A 16,148-nucleotide genomic window follows, 5' to 3' on the forward strand; every position below is an offset into this window, starting at 1 on the left:
TTCCTTTTTGCTTTGTGATATCTTTTTGCTATCTAGATATTCAGGTAGGATGGGCGTGTACGTTTCATAGAAGCCAGGTATGCTGGATGAAAGTAGAGCACGACATTATCCCCTGTGGAAAAGACCACCACCCTAGTTTTTGGGACTCATAAATGGTCACAACCATTGCAATAAAAGAAAAGCAAGCCCACAACACTCTGTTTCTCCTGTGTCTGTGAACTGAGTTTCTGCGCTGTGTCAGAAAGCTGCCTTGTTACACATAACTTGCTAAATTGAAGCCTTTCAGAGGGCTAGGGCATTGTTGATCACAGTAATGCACAAGTCGAGGTCTACTGAGCAAGCTAGCTAGACGGGTCTCTCAAGCCATCTCAATTCATTGCGGTGCTAAGGACTCGCCAACCATGGGTATTTGGAAGCTTGATCTGCCGTAGTATTCTCATTCACGTAGGAGGTTAGTTGAAGTAGCAGAAGGGCGACGTTGACGAGACAACCCAATGCTCACTAAGATTGGCGGGACGTTTACTCATATTTAAAGCACGGTACCTCAAGAAATAGTATATCTATATCTCTTCTCTCTAAGTACTAGTAGCAGTGATGGGCCCTGGGGGCGTTTGGCATTGTCGGAGTACATGGGTCATTTAGTATCGACTGTATTCTGTATATGATTAAAAAATAAATCCCGGAATCTAGTGTTTCCAATACCAACAGACACATATTTTATATTTGAAGCAGTGGATCTGGCCCAAGGATATCCAACCATAGACATATCTTTGTAAACCCTTGGGATTTGCCCTAGCTTAGTCCGCATACCTGATCTCAACGGCGGGTATCAATACTTTTCACAGCTAGGCCAAATCTTACGTTATAGAGTTTCTATAGACTTCACTGGCTTATTCCGTTTGGGAAGGCTGTTTGCCTCCCTAGTTGCCAAAAGAATTTGCTCTAGTTGACTCATATCTAGAGGGGAGTATATGCGATTTCGAGTGTAGTATTAGTTGTCTCCAGATTGTTTCAATCCCTAAACCAGTATAGTCTACCGTAGGGAAACAAGAATAGAAGAAGAGGGAGAAATCCGAAGAACCGAAAACAGAGTCTTGAAACTGAAAGAGCAGGGCAGAATAAACCAAAGAAAGGAGTGGGTGAGGCAATAGAGACAAATGGATTCCAGCTTCCAGACTAATTGATATCTAGTAGTCTATATCCTCACACAACCTATTATTCTTTAATTAGCGCATGTCACCATCCAATAAATCGACAAATTCTGCTATTGTTAAAATAACTAGCATGTTTGGATCACAATTGGGAAGTTTCAAATAGTAGAGCCCACCTCGTCGTCCATCTCTCAGTTTCCCTGTGCCACAGTTAGAGGTCTGGTTTCCATCCTGCATAACCATCAGATGCAGACTGCAGTATATACTTTTTGGTCTCCTTCCCACTGCAATGAGGCTTGCAAAGAGGTTGTCCCAGAGTCCATTCAACTCAATCATCCCCTTTGACTTCATTAAAAGCCATATAGAGGATAGTTAGGGCTTTGCTAATGAGTATATCAGTCACACAAAGCGACTTGATACTACTCCTAACCTCAATTGAACCGCCATCCCATCCAGTTACCGATGCTAAATTTTAGTCGAACAAGCGTCTTGCTATTCTTCCAATCGTACCATTATCGGGCTATGTTCCACTTATTTTACATACATCTAGTCTCATTCTCAATGACCAGCCGTCATTCCTACTACGGCACGTAAAGATTGGGTACAAATCCAGTATACAAAACAGAATAGAGCAGCAACTTGTCCAGCAGGATACAGATCAAGCAAAGGTATTGTTCGGAGCAAAAATTAAACGTCCCAGGTGAGGATCGAACTCACAACCTCCTGATTAACAGTCAGACGCGCTAACCAATTGCGCCACCGAGACATTTCACATATTATTGTTTCATTTATTTGAATCTATAAGCTTAGAGTAACTTGAACTCACTACTGGCGGCCCCGGAGGAGCTCCTGGGCTACAGCCTGGTCTGGAACGTAGAGGCGTATCCGGACTGCTCCTGCTCGTGCAGTTTGATCTGCATGGGCAGTGTAAAGGTGCTTGCGATGCATGTTCTCGTCTTCCATCCGGATGACATGATCAAAGATGATGACCTGACTTGGTGGGCGCCATCTACCTGATCCAGAAGGAGCTTCTCCACTTCCAGGTCGAAGGTTCGTTTGACCTCTTCATTGAAAAGAAACGTCTAGTATGGCACTGTTGAAAAGACTCCTTAAGGGGTATGAAAGGCGTCCTTGTCGAGACCATAGTCCCTCTCATTTCCACGGATATCGGTCAGGGAGATCTGCAATGCAGGTTGTCCGTAGTTTGCAGCTGGTTCTCACTCGGGAGGCTCCTCAGCATACTAGAACTGCTGAGAGCCATCGAGGGGGTGCTTCGAAAAGGTTCAGCTCGACCTGAACAGGCCCCCTAGGGAGAAACTTAGGATGGGCACTGGAAACTGTGGTGATAGGTTGGGTGATGGTTGCCATTGTGCCCACTCGATAAACAGGTAATTGTTGATGACTAGTGCTAATGCACAGGAGCTCCATCGTCTTCTGTTGGGGCGATATATATCTAATGAATCCCTCCGAGAGTAACGAACCTCCCGACCCCTGCTTGGGTGTGGGTTGGCCAGAGGCGACAAGTACATAGTGGTGTCCATACGCAGCTGGTGTCCTACAATACGATTAGTCGCATATTGGTCTTGTCTTATGCCACAATATAGGCCTAAAATTTACAGATATTTGATCCTGCGCATTTATGGGAAAATACGCCGTGAACCTTGCAATGTACTATACATTACGGAGTAGTTCGCATATGCCAATCAATGTTATCTTGGAAATATACACCCAAGGGAGTCACAGCCCGAAGAAGACCCTTCCCTGGTGGGGACGCTTTGTTCTGGGTAGAGTCCTGAAGTTTCTTCTTGCAGAATCATCGAGACACCCCGTATACCTTGCTTATCATGACCTGTGCAAAGCCTGGCTATGGCACCCGAACTTCTCCATGTCTCACGCAGGGCATGGGCCACAGGTGCAAGATAAGTGAGCCTCTGCCAATGAGAAAGAGGCGGCCTTGAGTCGACGGATGCGTGGGCGAGCACATATTACCTATGACCTCTTATAGACCCTTTTTAAACCATGGTGCTATGTTTTTACCAAGTGCCGACACTGGTGAAGAGTTTACACGCGACGGCGCAATATATTACAAACTTGAACCCCGCTGCCTTGATCATGACAGCAAAAAGCTTTGGGGGGGCCGGTATAATCTTGAGACAAGAAAATCAGCAAAGTGTCTATATAAACCTCAAACTTCGACTAAGCTAGTACATACGACCATAGGGTGTGGAGAACAGGGCTTCCCGTCCGCTCAGCCGTACTTAAGCCAACTGTGTAAGCTTGGCCAAAGGACAGTGGCGCCCTCTGGGGCTCGCTGCTTTACGGGTGAGCGACGCTAAGCTGTAGGGTGAGTGCGGGTGAGCTGGGTGATCCTGTTCAGAACATGGGTGAGCCGGGTGAGCTGGGTGAGCTAGATGATTTAGTGCAGGCTCAATCGCACATTGAGCTATCCTAGTGTCTCCATCATATGAAATAAATAGGGAGGGTATCTTTTGCGCTTCGTCAAAGATTTTATTCTCTCTTCCAATCTTTTCCTGACTTTGCCCAGAAGGAAAGGCCGTAGCTCAAATACGGCACGGCCTCGCTGGCACTCATCATGAGCGCTGTGATGGAGTTCGCCTTGAAGCTGGGCCGCTCCGCACGCTGCAGGTACTTGTCATAACGCTCCACCATCTTCTGCTGAATACCGAACGCAGTGACATGCCGGATTGAACTGATCGCTTCCTCTGCCACATTGGCACCAGTACTGTAACACAGTAACGATGCCTTGGTCCATCGCACGGGCAGGACTATTCCGACCGTGCTGAAGATCGTCAGGGCAACCACTGTGGAGCAGAGCACCAGTGCCAGCTTCCAGTACACCACGAATGTAATCACCAGCGCCGAGATAAAAGTGGCCGCCGCGGTCAGGCTCACGGAAAGATTACCGGTGATCCCTTGAATGAGTGTAATGTCGGTCGTGATACGCGTCGTGATTTCCCCTGCTCCCAGAGTGTCGAAGAACGAGATATTCTGCCGAATGGCGGCCTTGAGATACGTCCTCCTCAACGTTTTCGTGATCCGTTCCCCCGTGTAATAGAACCCCGCGGTGGTGATGTAGATAGACACAAACATTCCGATGGCAAGGTACACGAAGAATACAGTAAACCTTGAGATGTCGGACTTAAGTGTCGATGCGGAAATCGTGCCATCCTGGAAACCATTAAACGACCCAACGAGTTGACCGTATAACACCTGTGGTTTGTGTAAGGTAGATTGATTAGTCAAGGTGGGAGAAACTACCGAAAAAACGGGGTTTGTGAAGGTAGACTTGCAGTAAGGAGAGGGTTGAGGCCTCCTGCGACAACAGCGGCGATGCAGCTGATGGCAATAATCACCAGATCAAGAGGCGTCGCGAACTGGAAGACACTCTTGGCAACTTTACTCCCTGGTAGGCCATTCGCCTGACGGTCTAAAATTTCGTCTCGATGTATCTTGGGGTCTACCATTGTTTGTTGCCTTGACTGGTCAAGCTAGCCACAGCTTGAAGTGAAGGGGTGAATCCTGATGATGCACGTCGTAGGCTGGGCAGGCAGTCAGTCGACTGATTCAGCAAAACTGAGATAGATGGCGCATGCTCTTAATGCGTCTTCCCAATAACTGTCCGGGATCGGGGGCTCGGGGTCGGACACCAGCTCGGGCAGTAGTAGGGGAGATCGGAGACTCCGAGCCCTCAAGTCCAGACACCGCCTGTTCGTTCTGTGTATACAGACATACATATGGGCTGCCAAACGCATCGGGGCTGATGAAGGCTGCTGTAGCCGTATCTCCCCTTCTCCCTCCATACCCCAGACAACACAGTTTGGTCGCCATGGCTTTGATCGATGGTTTCCAGGCAACCGCCGTGTTGCTCATTGTTGTGTCTCTACTATTTCATCTGTCAAAGGCTTATCAGCGAGATAACATCAAAGGAATACCGCGAGTCCAAGGATGGCCGGTAGTTGGCAACCTGCTGCAACTCCAGCGAGCGCAATCCTTTTCCAGCAAGCTCCAAAGTTGGTCCAAGACCTATGGTCCAAACCTTCTCGTCAAATTGGGCCAAAGACCGGTGGTCATCAGCAACACATTTGACGGCATCTGCGACTTTTGGATCAAAAACCAGTCGAGCCTCATTTCACGCCCAACTCTCCACACTTTCCACAATGTCATTTCGAGCAGCGAAGCCTTCACTATTGGAACCTCTCCATGGGACCAGTCCTGCAAACTGCGCCGTAAGGCTGCTGCATTAACCCTCAACAATTCTGCCGTTCACCGGTGAGTTTCTGTATAAACATCTTATTTATATTTTACAAGCGCCCCATCTGACGACGGGGGGAACCACCACAACCTGCAGATATGTGCCAGCTATCTCGAGAGAAATCAATGATGCTCTTCACGAAATCCTTGTTGATACTCACCACAGTGAGCAGGGAATCCAACCAAAGCTATACTTGAAGAAATTTGTTCTCAATGTTGTGCGTTTTGCTCTCTCGAATCGAAGACTATCCAGGAAAGAAAACCAAACGGCTGATAACTTTCGGAATTTCCTTAAAGTCCCTGACATGTAGTTTCGGAACTCGAATTTCCACCGTCCGAGACGCCTTGCTCAAAGAGATTGTCGACGTCGAAGAAGCTCTTACACGATACCGATCGCATACCAATAATCTCCAAGACTACCTTCCTTTCCTGCGTTGGATTCCCAGTGCCAAAACAGGGGCTAAGGCATATAGCGAGCGGCGAGACATCTACATGAATCGTCTTATTGACCAGCTCAAATCGGATATCGCCAACGGGATCGATGCTCCTTGCTCAGTCGGTCAAATCATGAAGGACCCTAACTATGATTTTAACAATGGTACGGGGTTGAATCCTTCCTGTTCGCTCTCTGCACTAGTTTCAAGGGAAGTATGTATATGCTGACCATGGAATCAGTGGAATTAATGTCCCTCAGCATCACTCTTCTATCGGCTGGACTCGACACAATTCCTGCTAATTTGACACAGGGTGTCGCAGTCCTCGCATCCAAGCAAGGGCAGGAGATTCAAGAGGATATGAGGGGCGAGATCCTAGCCCGTTACTCCTCCTTTGAAGAAGCCTGGGAGAAGGTAGTCGCCGAAGAAGCCGTCCCCGGCCTACAGAGTCTGGTGCAGGAAATCCTTCGCTACTTCAGCGTTGTCCCCATGGGCTTTCCCCGAACCAACATCACGCCGGTGGTCTTGGACAACGGAATTTCCATCCCAGAAAACACCTGGTTCTATATGAACTCCAAATCGGCTAACTTCGATCCACTTGTCTTCCCTGAGCCCGACAAGTTCATTCCACGACGATTTGTGGACAAGGAGGAAAGTGAGCCACAGACCCGCCGTGCCGGCGGCCCCCCTATGAGGCATTTTGGCTACGGGGCGGGCACTCGAGCGTGTGTGGGCTACCATCTTGCCAATCGCCTCATGTACGGGATTCTCGGTCGCCTCATTCTGGGTTGGAAGATTCAAGCCCCGGGTCCCGTTGATATCCATCATGACACGTACAATGCTTGTCCCAGCTCGCTTGTTGCAGAACCCAAGGACTTCCTGTAAGTTTATATATCTTCCCACATACGTTGAATATTGTAGGATGGGAATTTCAACTAAACCTCCTCCACAGATGTTCATTCTTTCCTCGCAGCGAGGTGGCGGCAGAGGTTGGGAGATTAACGAAGCAGGGAAAAGCGGCAGAAGTTTCGATTGGAAAGTAAACGCTGCTAGTAGAAAGAGTTGGTTGAAATCTAAATTGAAGGATGCTCCCGCGAAGTGATTATTTTGCTCCTGAAAGTGAAGCAGTTCTACCGTACATCTTTGTAAAGTCTGCAAGGAGCCAATTCCATGTCAGTCATGCTTTTGTAAGGACACTATCTCAGGCTAGTTAATTCTTTTTAGATGCGTCCCAGGACAAAAAGTTGAAACTAGAATTGTTTTGGCATTAGGGTTCGGGCCCCCTTGCGAAGAAGCATGTTCGCGACTGAGACACCAAGTTTCTCTGCTTCTTCGTCGCACTGGACAGTAGCCGCATCCTCAGCAACAATCTCCGACGTTCCTTCGATATGAAGTACCATGGCTTGCAAGGTAAGGTTGCCGCCGCTACCATCACGGCCTCGTCGTGTGTCCTCTGTCAATCTGTTTTCCTCTTTCAGAGGCTCCAGAGATGACCGCACGCCGATTGGTGACGAGCATCCTCCCTGGAGACTTCGAAGCATCGCTCTCTCTGCTATCCCGCGCCATCTCGACGGCTTATGGTCGACATGGCGGACCAGCTCGAGTATATCCGGACGGTTCGTGCTAATCTCGACCCCGAGGGCGCCCTGACCTACTGCGTAAGGGAATATACTAGTATCAAGTCGATGCGTAATCCGATGACCGAGTCCCAGACGTAACAGTCCTGCGGTCGCCAAGAGAATACATGAAAACGGAGAAGAAGGCGCGTCAAGCTTAGCAAGGCGAGTATCTCTAATATATACAATGGTACTGTATTAGGATCAAGCTGTTTACGCGGACAGAGATTGCCTTGTGTAGTAGCAAGAAACAATAGAGAAAAAGATACGTATTACTTACACGTTGCCGCGACATTCTACAACCTCCAAATGAGGCCAATTCCGCCGAACTAGAGCTTTCCTCCTGGAAGAGCTGGTTCCCACTATGGAACCAGGCGGTAATTGGTCGATGGATGTGAACTTCAAATCAGGCCTTATACAAACAGCATCCGAACAGTCCTCACGCTCGGGGATCGCTCCCAGAAGACAATGAGGTGGCAGCGTAGTCGGCATATCCTTTAAACTGTGGACCAGACAGTGGACCTTGCCGGCCACCAAGTCCAATTCCAGGTCGTTTGTCCATAGGCTTTTGCCAACATCTGAGCCACCTGTCAGCTTGGAAAGGGCCGCAAAGGATGTCTGTTTATCGGCATCGCCAACAACACTGCCTGTGGCAATTTGAAAGTTGGGAGAGGGGTCGAGCGTGTGGCCCAGCTTAGATATGATCGAACGGGTTTGAACAAGGGCGAGCTCCGATTTACGGCAGCCAATAATAACACCCTCTTCTTCTGGCTTATGTTGCGGCTTAGAACAGCTATTCACATCAAGGCCCATGATGGCTGAAAGGTATACGGCGGAGTTTGCTGCGCTCTCGCAAGGTCGTTGTTTCATCGCAGGAGTGGAAATTTTCTTGCCGTGGCCTCACTTAAGGTCAGCAGACCCACCCACCCTTCGGCGTGGTGGTCTCACCCCAACGATAATTCCCACCTCAACGATAAATTTGAAGCTATTCAGAGACTTTAATTGCCACCACTATGCCTAATTCTTATTCTAATATTGGGAGACGTATCTCAGAGACCTGTGAAGCCTCTTGAGGCCAAAAAACGTCAAATAATCTCTACATTAGCACATCAATTAGATATTCCTTATCAACAACTCCGAGTATCCGATGACACGGTTAGCCAACGGACGATACCGGGAGGTTAGTAGTTGGGTGGGTGACCACCAGCGAATCCCTCCTGTTGTATGTTTTTCCCTTTTCAATTTTTGAATTGTTCATTCCGCGCCCAAGCCCATTGATTGAATCTCTGGGGGCCGTCCCTCTTCGCTGCCACCTGAATCATGGTTGAGTCGTAAAGAACTGGCTGCAACCGGCCACAGATTCCGAAGCCTAGTTGGTAGGCATATTCGAAGTAAAACCGCTTTTCTTATGAAAGAAGGTATTCTTTTTTTGACTGCGAACCGGGCGACTGGATTCGGAGAAGCAGTTCTAAGTAGAATCTATCTCAAATAAAGTATGATGACTTGACGAAGAGGGCCCGTCATGATATCTGGGAATTTTTCCTCTCAAAAGCAAACACTCATCAAGGTCCTCTTGTTGGAGACGCTGAACTCCGACGCTTGGAATCCATGACTCTCAATGGACGCGATTTTAGTAATCCTAGACGATTGGCTAGATCATCAGCTCACACTATCAGATCAAAAGCCTCACATCTATTGCGCACGCATTGGCCAGCGACGATGGACACCAAATGAACTATGACTAGTACCTACAGATAGCTGCAGATGCCCAACGAGAAATTCTTGGAAGAGTTTGACACATCGAGGGAATCTAGACCTGATCTGGCAGATCATCCCCTGCACCAGACATATGCGAGTCTTCATCACCCTTGGGGTAATAGCGAGCATTCGATAGTTCGAAAGCAAAGGCCGTACACAGTCTTTCATGTTTTTTGTTATCTTTTTCTCCTTTTCCTCTATCTACCGTTTAGTCTCAGTTTAAATCAGCAGTCTTTATTTCAATATTGTCGAATGATTGGCTTGAAAAAGCCGCGTCATGTTGAACGAGCGACAGGAGAGGGGATATGATGTGGTCCAATCTGAAGTGCAGATTCGTTGATTACGACGGGACGAGACTTGGGCAAGCAGGTATCTTTTCGCGTATTGCACGGTTCGCAGCTAATCAATTATCTTGAAGCTTTCTCTCTCCACTTCCATCCGGGCCTCGACCCAGCTCGAAAAGAATTGGTGAGCGGGCCGGTGACTTCGTTGAAGTAGCTGGCTCGCCTGCAACGGCAACGCATTCGTAGATGCTGGGTTTTCCCATAAAACGCAGTCTAATTAGTCTAGACCCACGCTTCGCGGTATATGGCTAAATAACCAGGATGGCATTTCGATAATAGGACTTCCTTTCCGCCATGATCTGGCGGCGTAGACACCAGCTGCTTCAACTAATACAGTGAGACAAAGGTCGATGGCTATCACTTGCATGCAGCGGTCGAGCCGGATGGGAATGTTTGTCTGCTCCTCCCGCCCTAACATGAGAACCATACCATCTGTTTCCTGAGGTTGGTTTAAAAGCCCGGGGATGCTTCACCCATTCCAAATCCTCCAAGTCAATAACAACCAAACGCCCACTCATTTTATCCCACAGCATATTGCGCCCCTCACTATCACCATGGGTAATTCCATGTGACCGTAGCACAGCCAGAGCTTTCTTGCGCTCTTGGCCAAAGAAGCTGGAATTACTATTGTTGATGATATGCTGAAGTCGCGTTCCAGACCAGCTCAAAACCATCATCTGCGCCATTAATTCGCCGTGGTACCAATATGCAATGCGTGGCTTAAAAGCCCCAAGACAGACGGGAATCTGTTGGCCCTGCAGATTTCTAAGGTGCTTATAATTTTCCATCTCCGCTTGGAGACGATGTTGCTTCTCTGCCGTGGTAGCTTTAATGATCACAGTGTATCCATGTGTCAGAAGCGTCGCTTTCACTAGGTAGCCTGTTCGGCCGCGCACATGTAGTGGTTCGAATCCTTCGTTTCGATTCCGTACGAGTTGACGGTGAAGGCTGCGCGTGAACTCAGCCGGACCTATCGAATGTCTCTGGCCACCAGGATGACTTTGTAGGTTGGGGCACGCTTTATCTAGAGGATCTCGGTTGAGTATGCCGCGTATGTAGGCCATGTTGCAGTATGCTCGTGTAGTCTGGCTGTCTTTTTGAGAGTTGCGTCCAGCTTTAAATCCGTCACGCCTACCTGGTGACTGCTGTCCGTTGCGCCGGGTGCGACTCGATCGGCTACGCGCCGCTGCTGCGGTGGATGGTGAGTGCGATCCCTCATCACCGCCGCTGCCTTCAGTCGACGAATGCTCTGGAGGAGATGCACCTGGTTGACAGCGAGCGCGGGAGCGTGTGTTATGTGTCTTCGGCTCTCGTTTCCAGTGCGACGGTCGATAGTTAAAGGTCGGTGGGTCTTTGCGTATAGTTTCGGGGATATCCCGCAGAATATCTAGATATTTAACTTTCTAGGTAGTGAGCTGCTCGTGGGCTGTATCATGCCATTCTTGAGATGGAGGCTCGGCGGCTAGTGCTTGAAGAGTGAATGCAAGCACCTGACCGATGGCGGTCCGATGAAGACGACACTCATCGTTCACCTGCACATCTTGATTTGGGACACATAAGTAATATTGAATAACAGTGGGATCTCTCGGAATATGGAGAAAAACAAAGCCTCCCCCGTGCAAATGAAGCCGTCTTGAACCCCAGTATCGATCATATATGACAAAATTTGAGTGACCACAGCGGCGACGAGGCGGGTGACATAATACTCGAATGTATCACCTTCCTGAATCCTGATCAATGACATCGCAGACCAAGTCCATCTCATGTAGGCCCGCCACCAGTTCCGGGATTGTCACCTTGTGCGGCGCTTTGAACTCTACTGCATATACTGGTTTTTTTTCGCTCGTCAGCCACAGTATGCACGCAGAACTGGTCGGCGCGGCGATTGCGCCTTCGTAGAGTGCCAGGTCTTCTCTGGCTCTGCACAGCTCTTCCCCCTCTTCCTCTGCCTGTGTCACGCCTTATATTCGCCAGTCATTGAGGTGACCGCGCGTTCCAGAGACTCATCTGCTCGAAGCTGTTCTCCAGCAAGGTTTCTGCGTGGTCATAGAAGGCGACTCGACCCTGGATGCCAAACTCATCTCGAAGAGTCTCATCGTCTCGGAACGCCTCGATGACCTTTTCAACAAAGTTATCCACCGTTTCTCGCTCGAAATTCCGCAGTGACGCTTCCGAATATATCGCCCTGTTTTGTATATTCGTGGCGACATAATCTATTGTGTATCGCACGGGAAGAGTAGCCGTGAAGTGAAGGTGCCCACGCGGTCGATTTTCTTCCACATTTTCTCTTGGAGTTGCGGGAATTCCAGCTAAAGGATAATGCGCTTGGGGTAAAGTCGGTTGACTGGGTCGGTCGCATCGCCCTGAGTCGTGAGGGTCGCATCTGTCTCAACTCTAATCGCTTGAGACAGGGTATTGTGGCAGCGATCGAGAAGGCTATATAGTGTGTTGGGCTGCACATGCCGGTCTACCTCTTCCCATACTCTCCTCTCTTCTTCTCGAGCTCTCCTCTCTTCCTCAAGTTGACGTCGTAGCTCAGCTATTGTTGTTTCTTCCATCTTTCATCGAAGGGCGTTTTCATCAGGTAATCAAATGTCACAGATTCGAAGTCAACGCATCAGGGGAGGCCGCCGTTTGGCACGGAAAACCAAACGACGGAATGCGCACCCAAGATTAGATGTTTAGTCAAAACCGCTTGCTGCACAAGGTTTGTTGTGATCTCGCTGTGAGTAATGCATAGATGAAACCTCCTCTCGACTAGTTATAAATATTATCCCTTCAAAAAGGGCGTACCGTTTCTCGAATCAAGGTAATTAAACAGATCTTCAATTAAAACATTGGCTTATGTGAACAAGCTTTGGACTAGTATCACCTTAAGGTCGCCCTTCCTGTATTCTAGTCTTTCATCGAAATTGAAACTGTAGGGAATCAAGATATTTTGGACAAATCTTCTTTTTCTCCGAGCCTCGATATATAGTAGTAGACTGCAAGCCTAGGGGGCACGTTTAACGAGCTCAAAAACTTCCTCACAGCCCGTGATCTCGACCTCGATCTATGTAAGAGAAGGCGATAAAGCCACGGTACAGTTTCATTTAGCAGAGACTGAACATCCCGAAAAGTGTCTCCGCCTGTACATACCACAGGCCCGCCGTGTCTGTAAGTGGCCATAATCGTAACGGGAATATCCATATATAGTTATCTGCCCAAATGGATGGAAGAATGTGTACAAGATGAACACTCTTGTCGATATCTCGATGGATCCACATACAATAAGAGAAGGGAAATAACGCCAGACTGTTGCATACCCAGGTAGATCTGCTTGCATATATCCTGGAATAGAGAACTATTCTTTTTTTTACTGGGATATATCATCAAAAAGCGCGCAAACCGGAAACCAAAGAATTTATCATGCGAACCACTAAAACATTGATTTATAGAAAACTGGCCATAGATCCGCAGGGCAAGTATCTAATTAATCGCTGTCTATCCTATAATTTTATTGACCCCTCTACTTTATGATGTCTTTAATACAGGTCACCAATCTAATATAGAGAAAAGCTACGTCAATCAGCTTTTTATATCTCACTGAATTATGTTGGACTTTAGAATTTATCTCAAAATACTTGTTCACTGTTCCAGGGTAGGATCTCTTTGGGCTATTTATTCGCCCTGCCCGGCCTTCCTTCTCTTTCCTTTTTATTTTTTTTGTCTCCATCTATCTTCTCAGACCCAATTGAAAGCCAGACTGCTGCAACCCCGGCAGCATCTACGATTCTAATCCCAGAATATCCTAGACGGCCAGGACCAGCGCATAGTGGTCAAGAAGGCAGCTCAGCAAGTCCACAAGGCTACTTATCCCATGAATGTTCTTTTGACAACAACCTTTTCGCATATTATCTTTTTAGTCACCTTTTCTGATACATCCCTCCGCATTGTAGCGCATATACAGCCAGTGAACATACCAGAAGGTGTTAGGATACTACAAAAGAAGACCTGTGTCTTCTCTGCGTAGCTGCTAGCAGAATTATTGCCGATACTCTTCTTTTACGGAAGAGTATTCTTATCAACTCGTGAAGGGTAACAGCGATCCCCGGAATGAGCCGATGCCGCGACATAGTACCGCATATACTAGTCCATGCGGTGGACCATATCAAAACCCCAACCGGACAGATATCTAGCGAGCGTACATACACTACTTCGCTGCCATGAGAGATCCTGGACACGCCACCTGTGTGGTATACTGAGGTGAAGCTTGCACTGGACTGGATAGTGAATTCCGAAAAATACATCGCTCGTCTAGATATTAATGGACGCATCAACCGATTTGGTACTTTGTGGTAAAAGTCTCATATCTGCTACTGGTAAACCTGGTGCGGTGCATTGCTGTAACGAAATCAAAGCCCAGTCACAGTGGAAAAAGAGCATTGTTAGTCAATGCTCTGTTCGTTTATGGCAGGGAAACTGCGCAGGCAGACAAGACATAGACACGTTTCAATGTATGGGATCTACAGTGACAGTGCCAATTATATCTTTGCGAAGGTCTCTCGGGGCAATTCAAGCGACAAAATACCGGAAAGAACAGGAATGGACTGAAAGAGGATATTTGCCTGTATCGCCCAGATTACCCAGGAGATTGCAGACACTATGCCCTCGAGTGAAATGACAACTCAGACATATAAAGGCTCGCTAGTGTTTGTTGTTCCGCGGATCGTCAATACAGTGGAAACACTCCTATACTGATTTGCATTTGTTTCACTTCGGAATTTGTCAAGCCCCTAGCCTTTCTTATTCATTCTTGGATATCAGACTTATTTAGAATTGGGATTATACTATATCTTATTCTAGTAATAGGTACGCGAAGGGTTGGCATAGAGTCCTAGATACATAGAAGATGTCGCTAAGGAGTAGTAGGCCCCACACATATATATACTGGGGTATTTAGGCTTATTTGGCAGATACAAAATGTTAGCCGCGTCTCCACTGAAACTGAACAACATCGACAGCTGTTCCAGGCCTGTGCTAGAATATATCTAATCTATAGGAAAGAAAAAAAAACATACGCCAGGTTGTTTGGTCCTCTTGGGGCTACTATACGTTGCTCAGTCACACCCACATGACGAATAGCGCAAACATGGGAAGTATCACCAGTACACTATTCAGTATTTCAATATGATTAGAGGGAATTTCCCCCAAAGTAAACAAAACATATCCAGCCTATCTCGCTGTGCCAACAAACACATATTTATCGAATGTTTGATTAACGAACGGCAGGGAGAACCTCAAGAGTTGCAGAGTAATATCATGATTCATATATGGCAACTTGGGCATTTCTCACGAGAAGTCAATGTGTCCGTAGACGGACTCTAGGGGAGCAAGTCAGCTCAGCTCAGCTCAGAAATGCTCTTCCGAGTGTATTCAAGCAGTGAAACCTTTCGGTGAAGTTGAAACAAAAAGTAAAAAAGAATAGTCGGAAAACTAATCTGGTCGTCCCAGGTGAGGATCGAACTCACAACCTCCTGATTAACAGTCAGACGCGCTAACCAATTGCGCCACCGAGACGAGATCTTAATAGGTCAAAAATTATATGCTTTAAGGATAAAAGCCATGGAGCGTAAGATTTTTCGCCAATCAACTTGCCAGGGGAGGTCAGAGTAATACTACTAGTAGTACTAGTACTAGTAGTGGTATACTGCGAAGGTAACTGCAATGATCGTTGCAGAAATTGTACAAGATAGAGGAACATGAACAAGTCACCCTAGTGCAAAGAAATGAGAATCAGATCCAATGTGACAGTGAATCGGTGGAGCAAGTTGGGTTCGCCTTGTTCTCATTCATAATCAAAGCACTGATATGATGGTAGGTAACTGAGGTCGAGCAATGCCATCCTCTGCTTGCGAGCCGCGGCTGCTCACATCACTCTCGGCTATACAACCTTTTATCTCGGGCACATTGATCTAACACGGCTTGGAGCTCTCTGTAGTTGCCTTCTACCCCTTTTATTCACCCAATCGCTTCCCCCTCCCATTGTCCCAATCGTTCTTTAGGTCAAGTATAACGTCATCTATCCTCTATTTCTCAGTTGCTTGTCATTGCAAGGTGCAGCCCTATCGAGTTCGTTCTATAAGAGCCAGGGGCGCCTAAAGTACGGGTGGTCATGAATAAGACCATTATTGCAAGAAAATTCGAGCCTCGTACAATACAGAACCGCCACAATTTGTTGGCACTTGAAGCTTTCACTAGGCCAATCAAAGGGTGTGCGACCTTGTTGCTACGTATAACAACGCTGCACAAACAACTCATAACAGGCAAGATCACGAATATTAGGGTCAGATATTCAATTTTAAGTTGCAAGGCATCCAATGTAATAGCATCTGCCTTCCATTTTCCGTTCATGGTGCCTAGATACAGAAATATGCCTTTATGCAATGTTCAGATCAGATTGTCGCCTTTCAGCGGTGGTGGCCCCTATTTTTAATCCTATATTAGTGTACGAACGGAGCCTATCATATTCCAGCACATTGATTGTAGTTCCCAGTAACCCTACCTAGCAAGGCAGTTATATATCACTGCTTC

General features: G+C 47.4%; 4 protein-coding genes across 4 annotated transcripts; 1 reads left to right on the plus strand and 3 right to left on the minus strand.

The window, feature by feature from the left end:
• Positions 1–3,659: 3,659 nt before the first annotated feature.
• On the minus strand, positions 3,660–4,636 carry ABOM_011820 (uncharacterized protein; the record flags this gene model as incomplete). Its single annotated transcript, XM_022538948.1, has 2 exons — positions 3,660–4,382; positions 4,526–4,636. 2 exons carry the CDS (start codon positions 4,634–4,636, stop codon positions 3,660–3,662), a joined length of 834 nt encoding a protein of 277 aa, XP_022383590.1.
• A 296-nt stretch (positions 4,637–4,932) lies between these two features.
• On the plus strand, positions 4,933–6,742 carry ABOM_011821 (cytochrome P450; the record flags this gene model as incomplete). Its single annotated transcript, XM_022538949.1, has 4 exons — positions 4,933–5,441; positions 5,521–5,641; positions 5,721–6,021; positions 6,099–6,742. The coding sequence occupies 4 exons, from the start codon at positions 4,933–4,935 to the stop codon at positions 6,740–6,742; spliced, it is 1,575 nt and encodes a 524-aa protein (XP_022383589.1).
• Positions 6,743–7,107: 365 nt separating this feature from the next.
• Positions 7,108–8,286, minus strand: ABOM_011822 (porphobilinogen deaminase; the record flags this gene model as incomplete). Its single annotated transcript, XM_022538950.1, has 2 exons — positions 7,108–7,648; positions 7,754–8,286. 2 exons carry the CDS (start codon positions 8,284–8,286, stop codon positions 7,108–7,110), a joined length of 1,074 nt encoding a protein of 357 aa, XP_022383588.1.
• Positions 8,287–9,898: 1,612 nt separating this feature from the next.
• On the minus strand, positions 9,899–11,100 carry ABOM_011823 (uncharacterized protein; the record flags this gene model as incomplete). The annotated part of the gene is made up of 2 exons (XM_022538951.1): positions 9,899–10,978; positions 11,071–11,100. 2 exons carry the CDS (start codon positions 11,098–11,100, stop codon positions 9,899–9,901), a joined length of 1,110 nt encoding a protein of 369 aa, XP_022383587.1.
• Positions 11,101–16,148: the final 5,048 nt, after the last annotated feature.

This window comes from Aspergillus bombycis, assembly GCF_001792695.1.
Source record: "Aspergillus bombycis strain NRRL26010 chromosome Unknown contig00172, whole genome shotgun sequence".
In the NCBI taxonomy this organism is placed as follows: Eukaryota; Fungi; Ascomycota; class Eurotiomycetes; order Eurotiales; family Aspergillaceae; genus Aspergillus; species Aspergillus bombycis.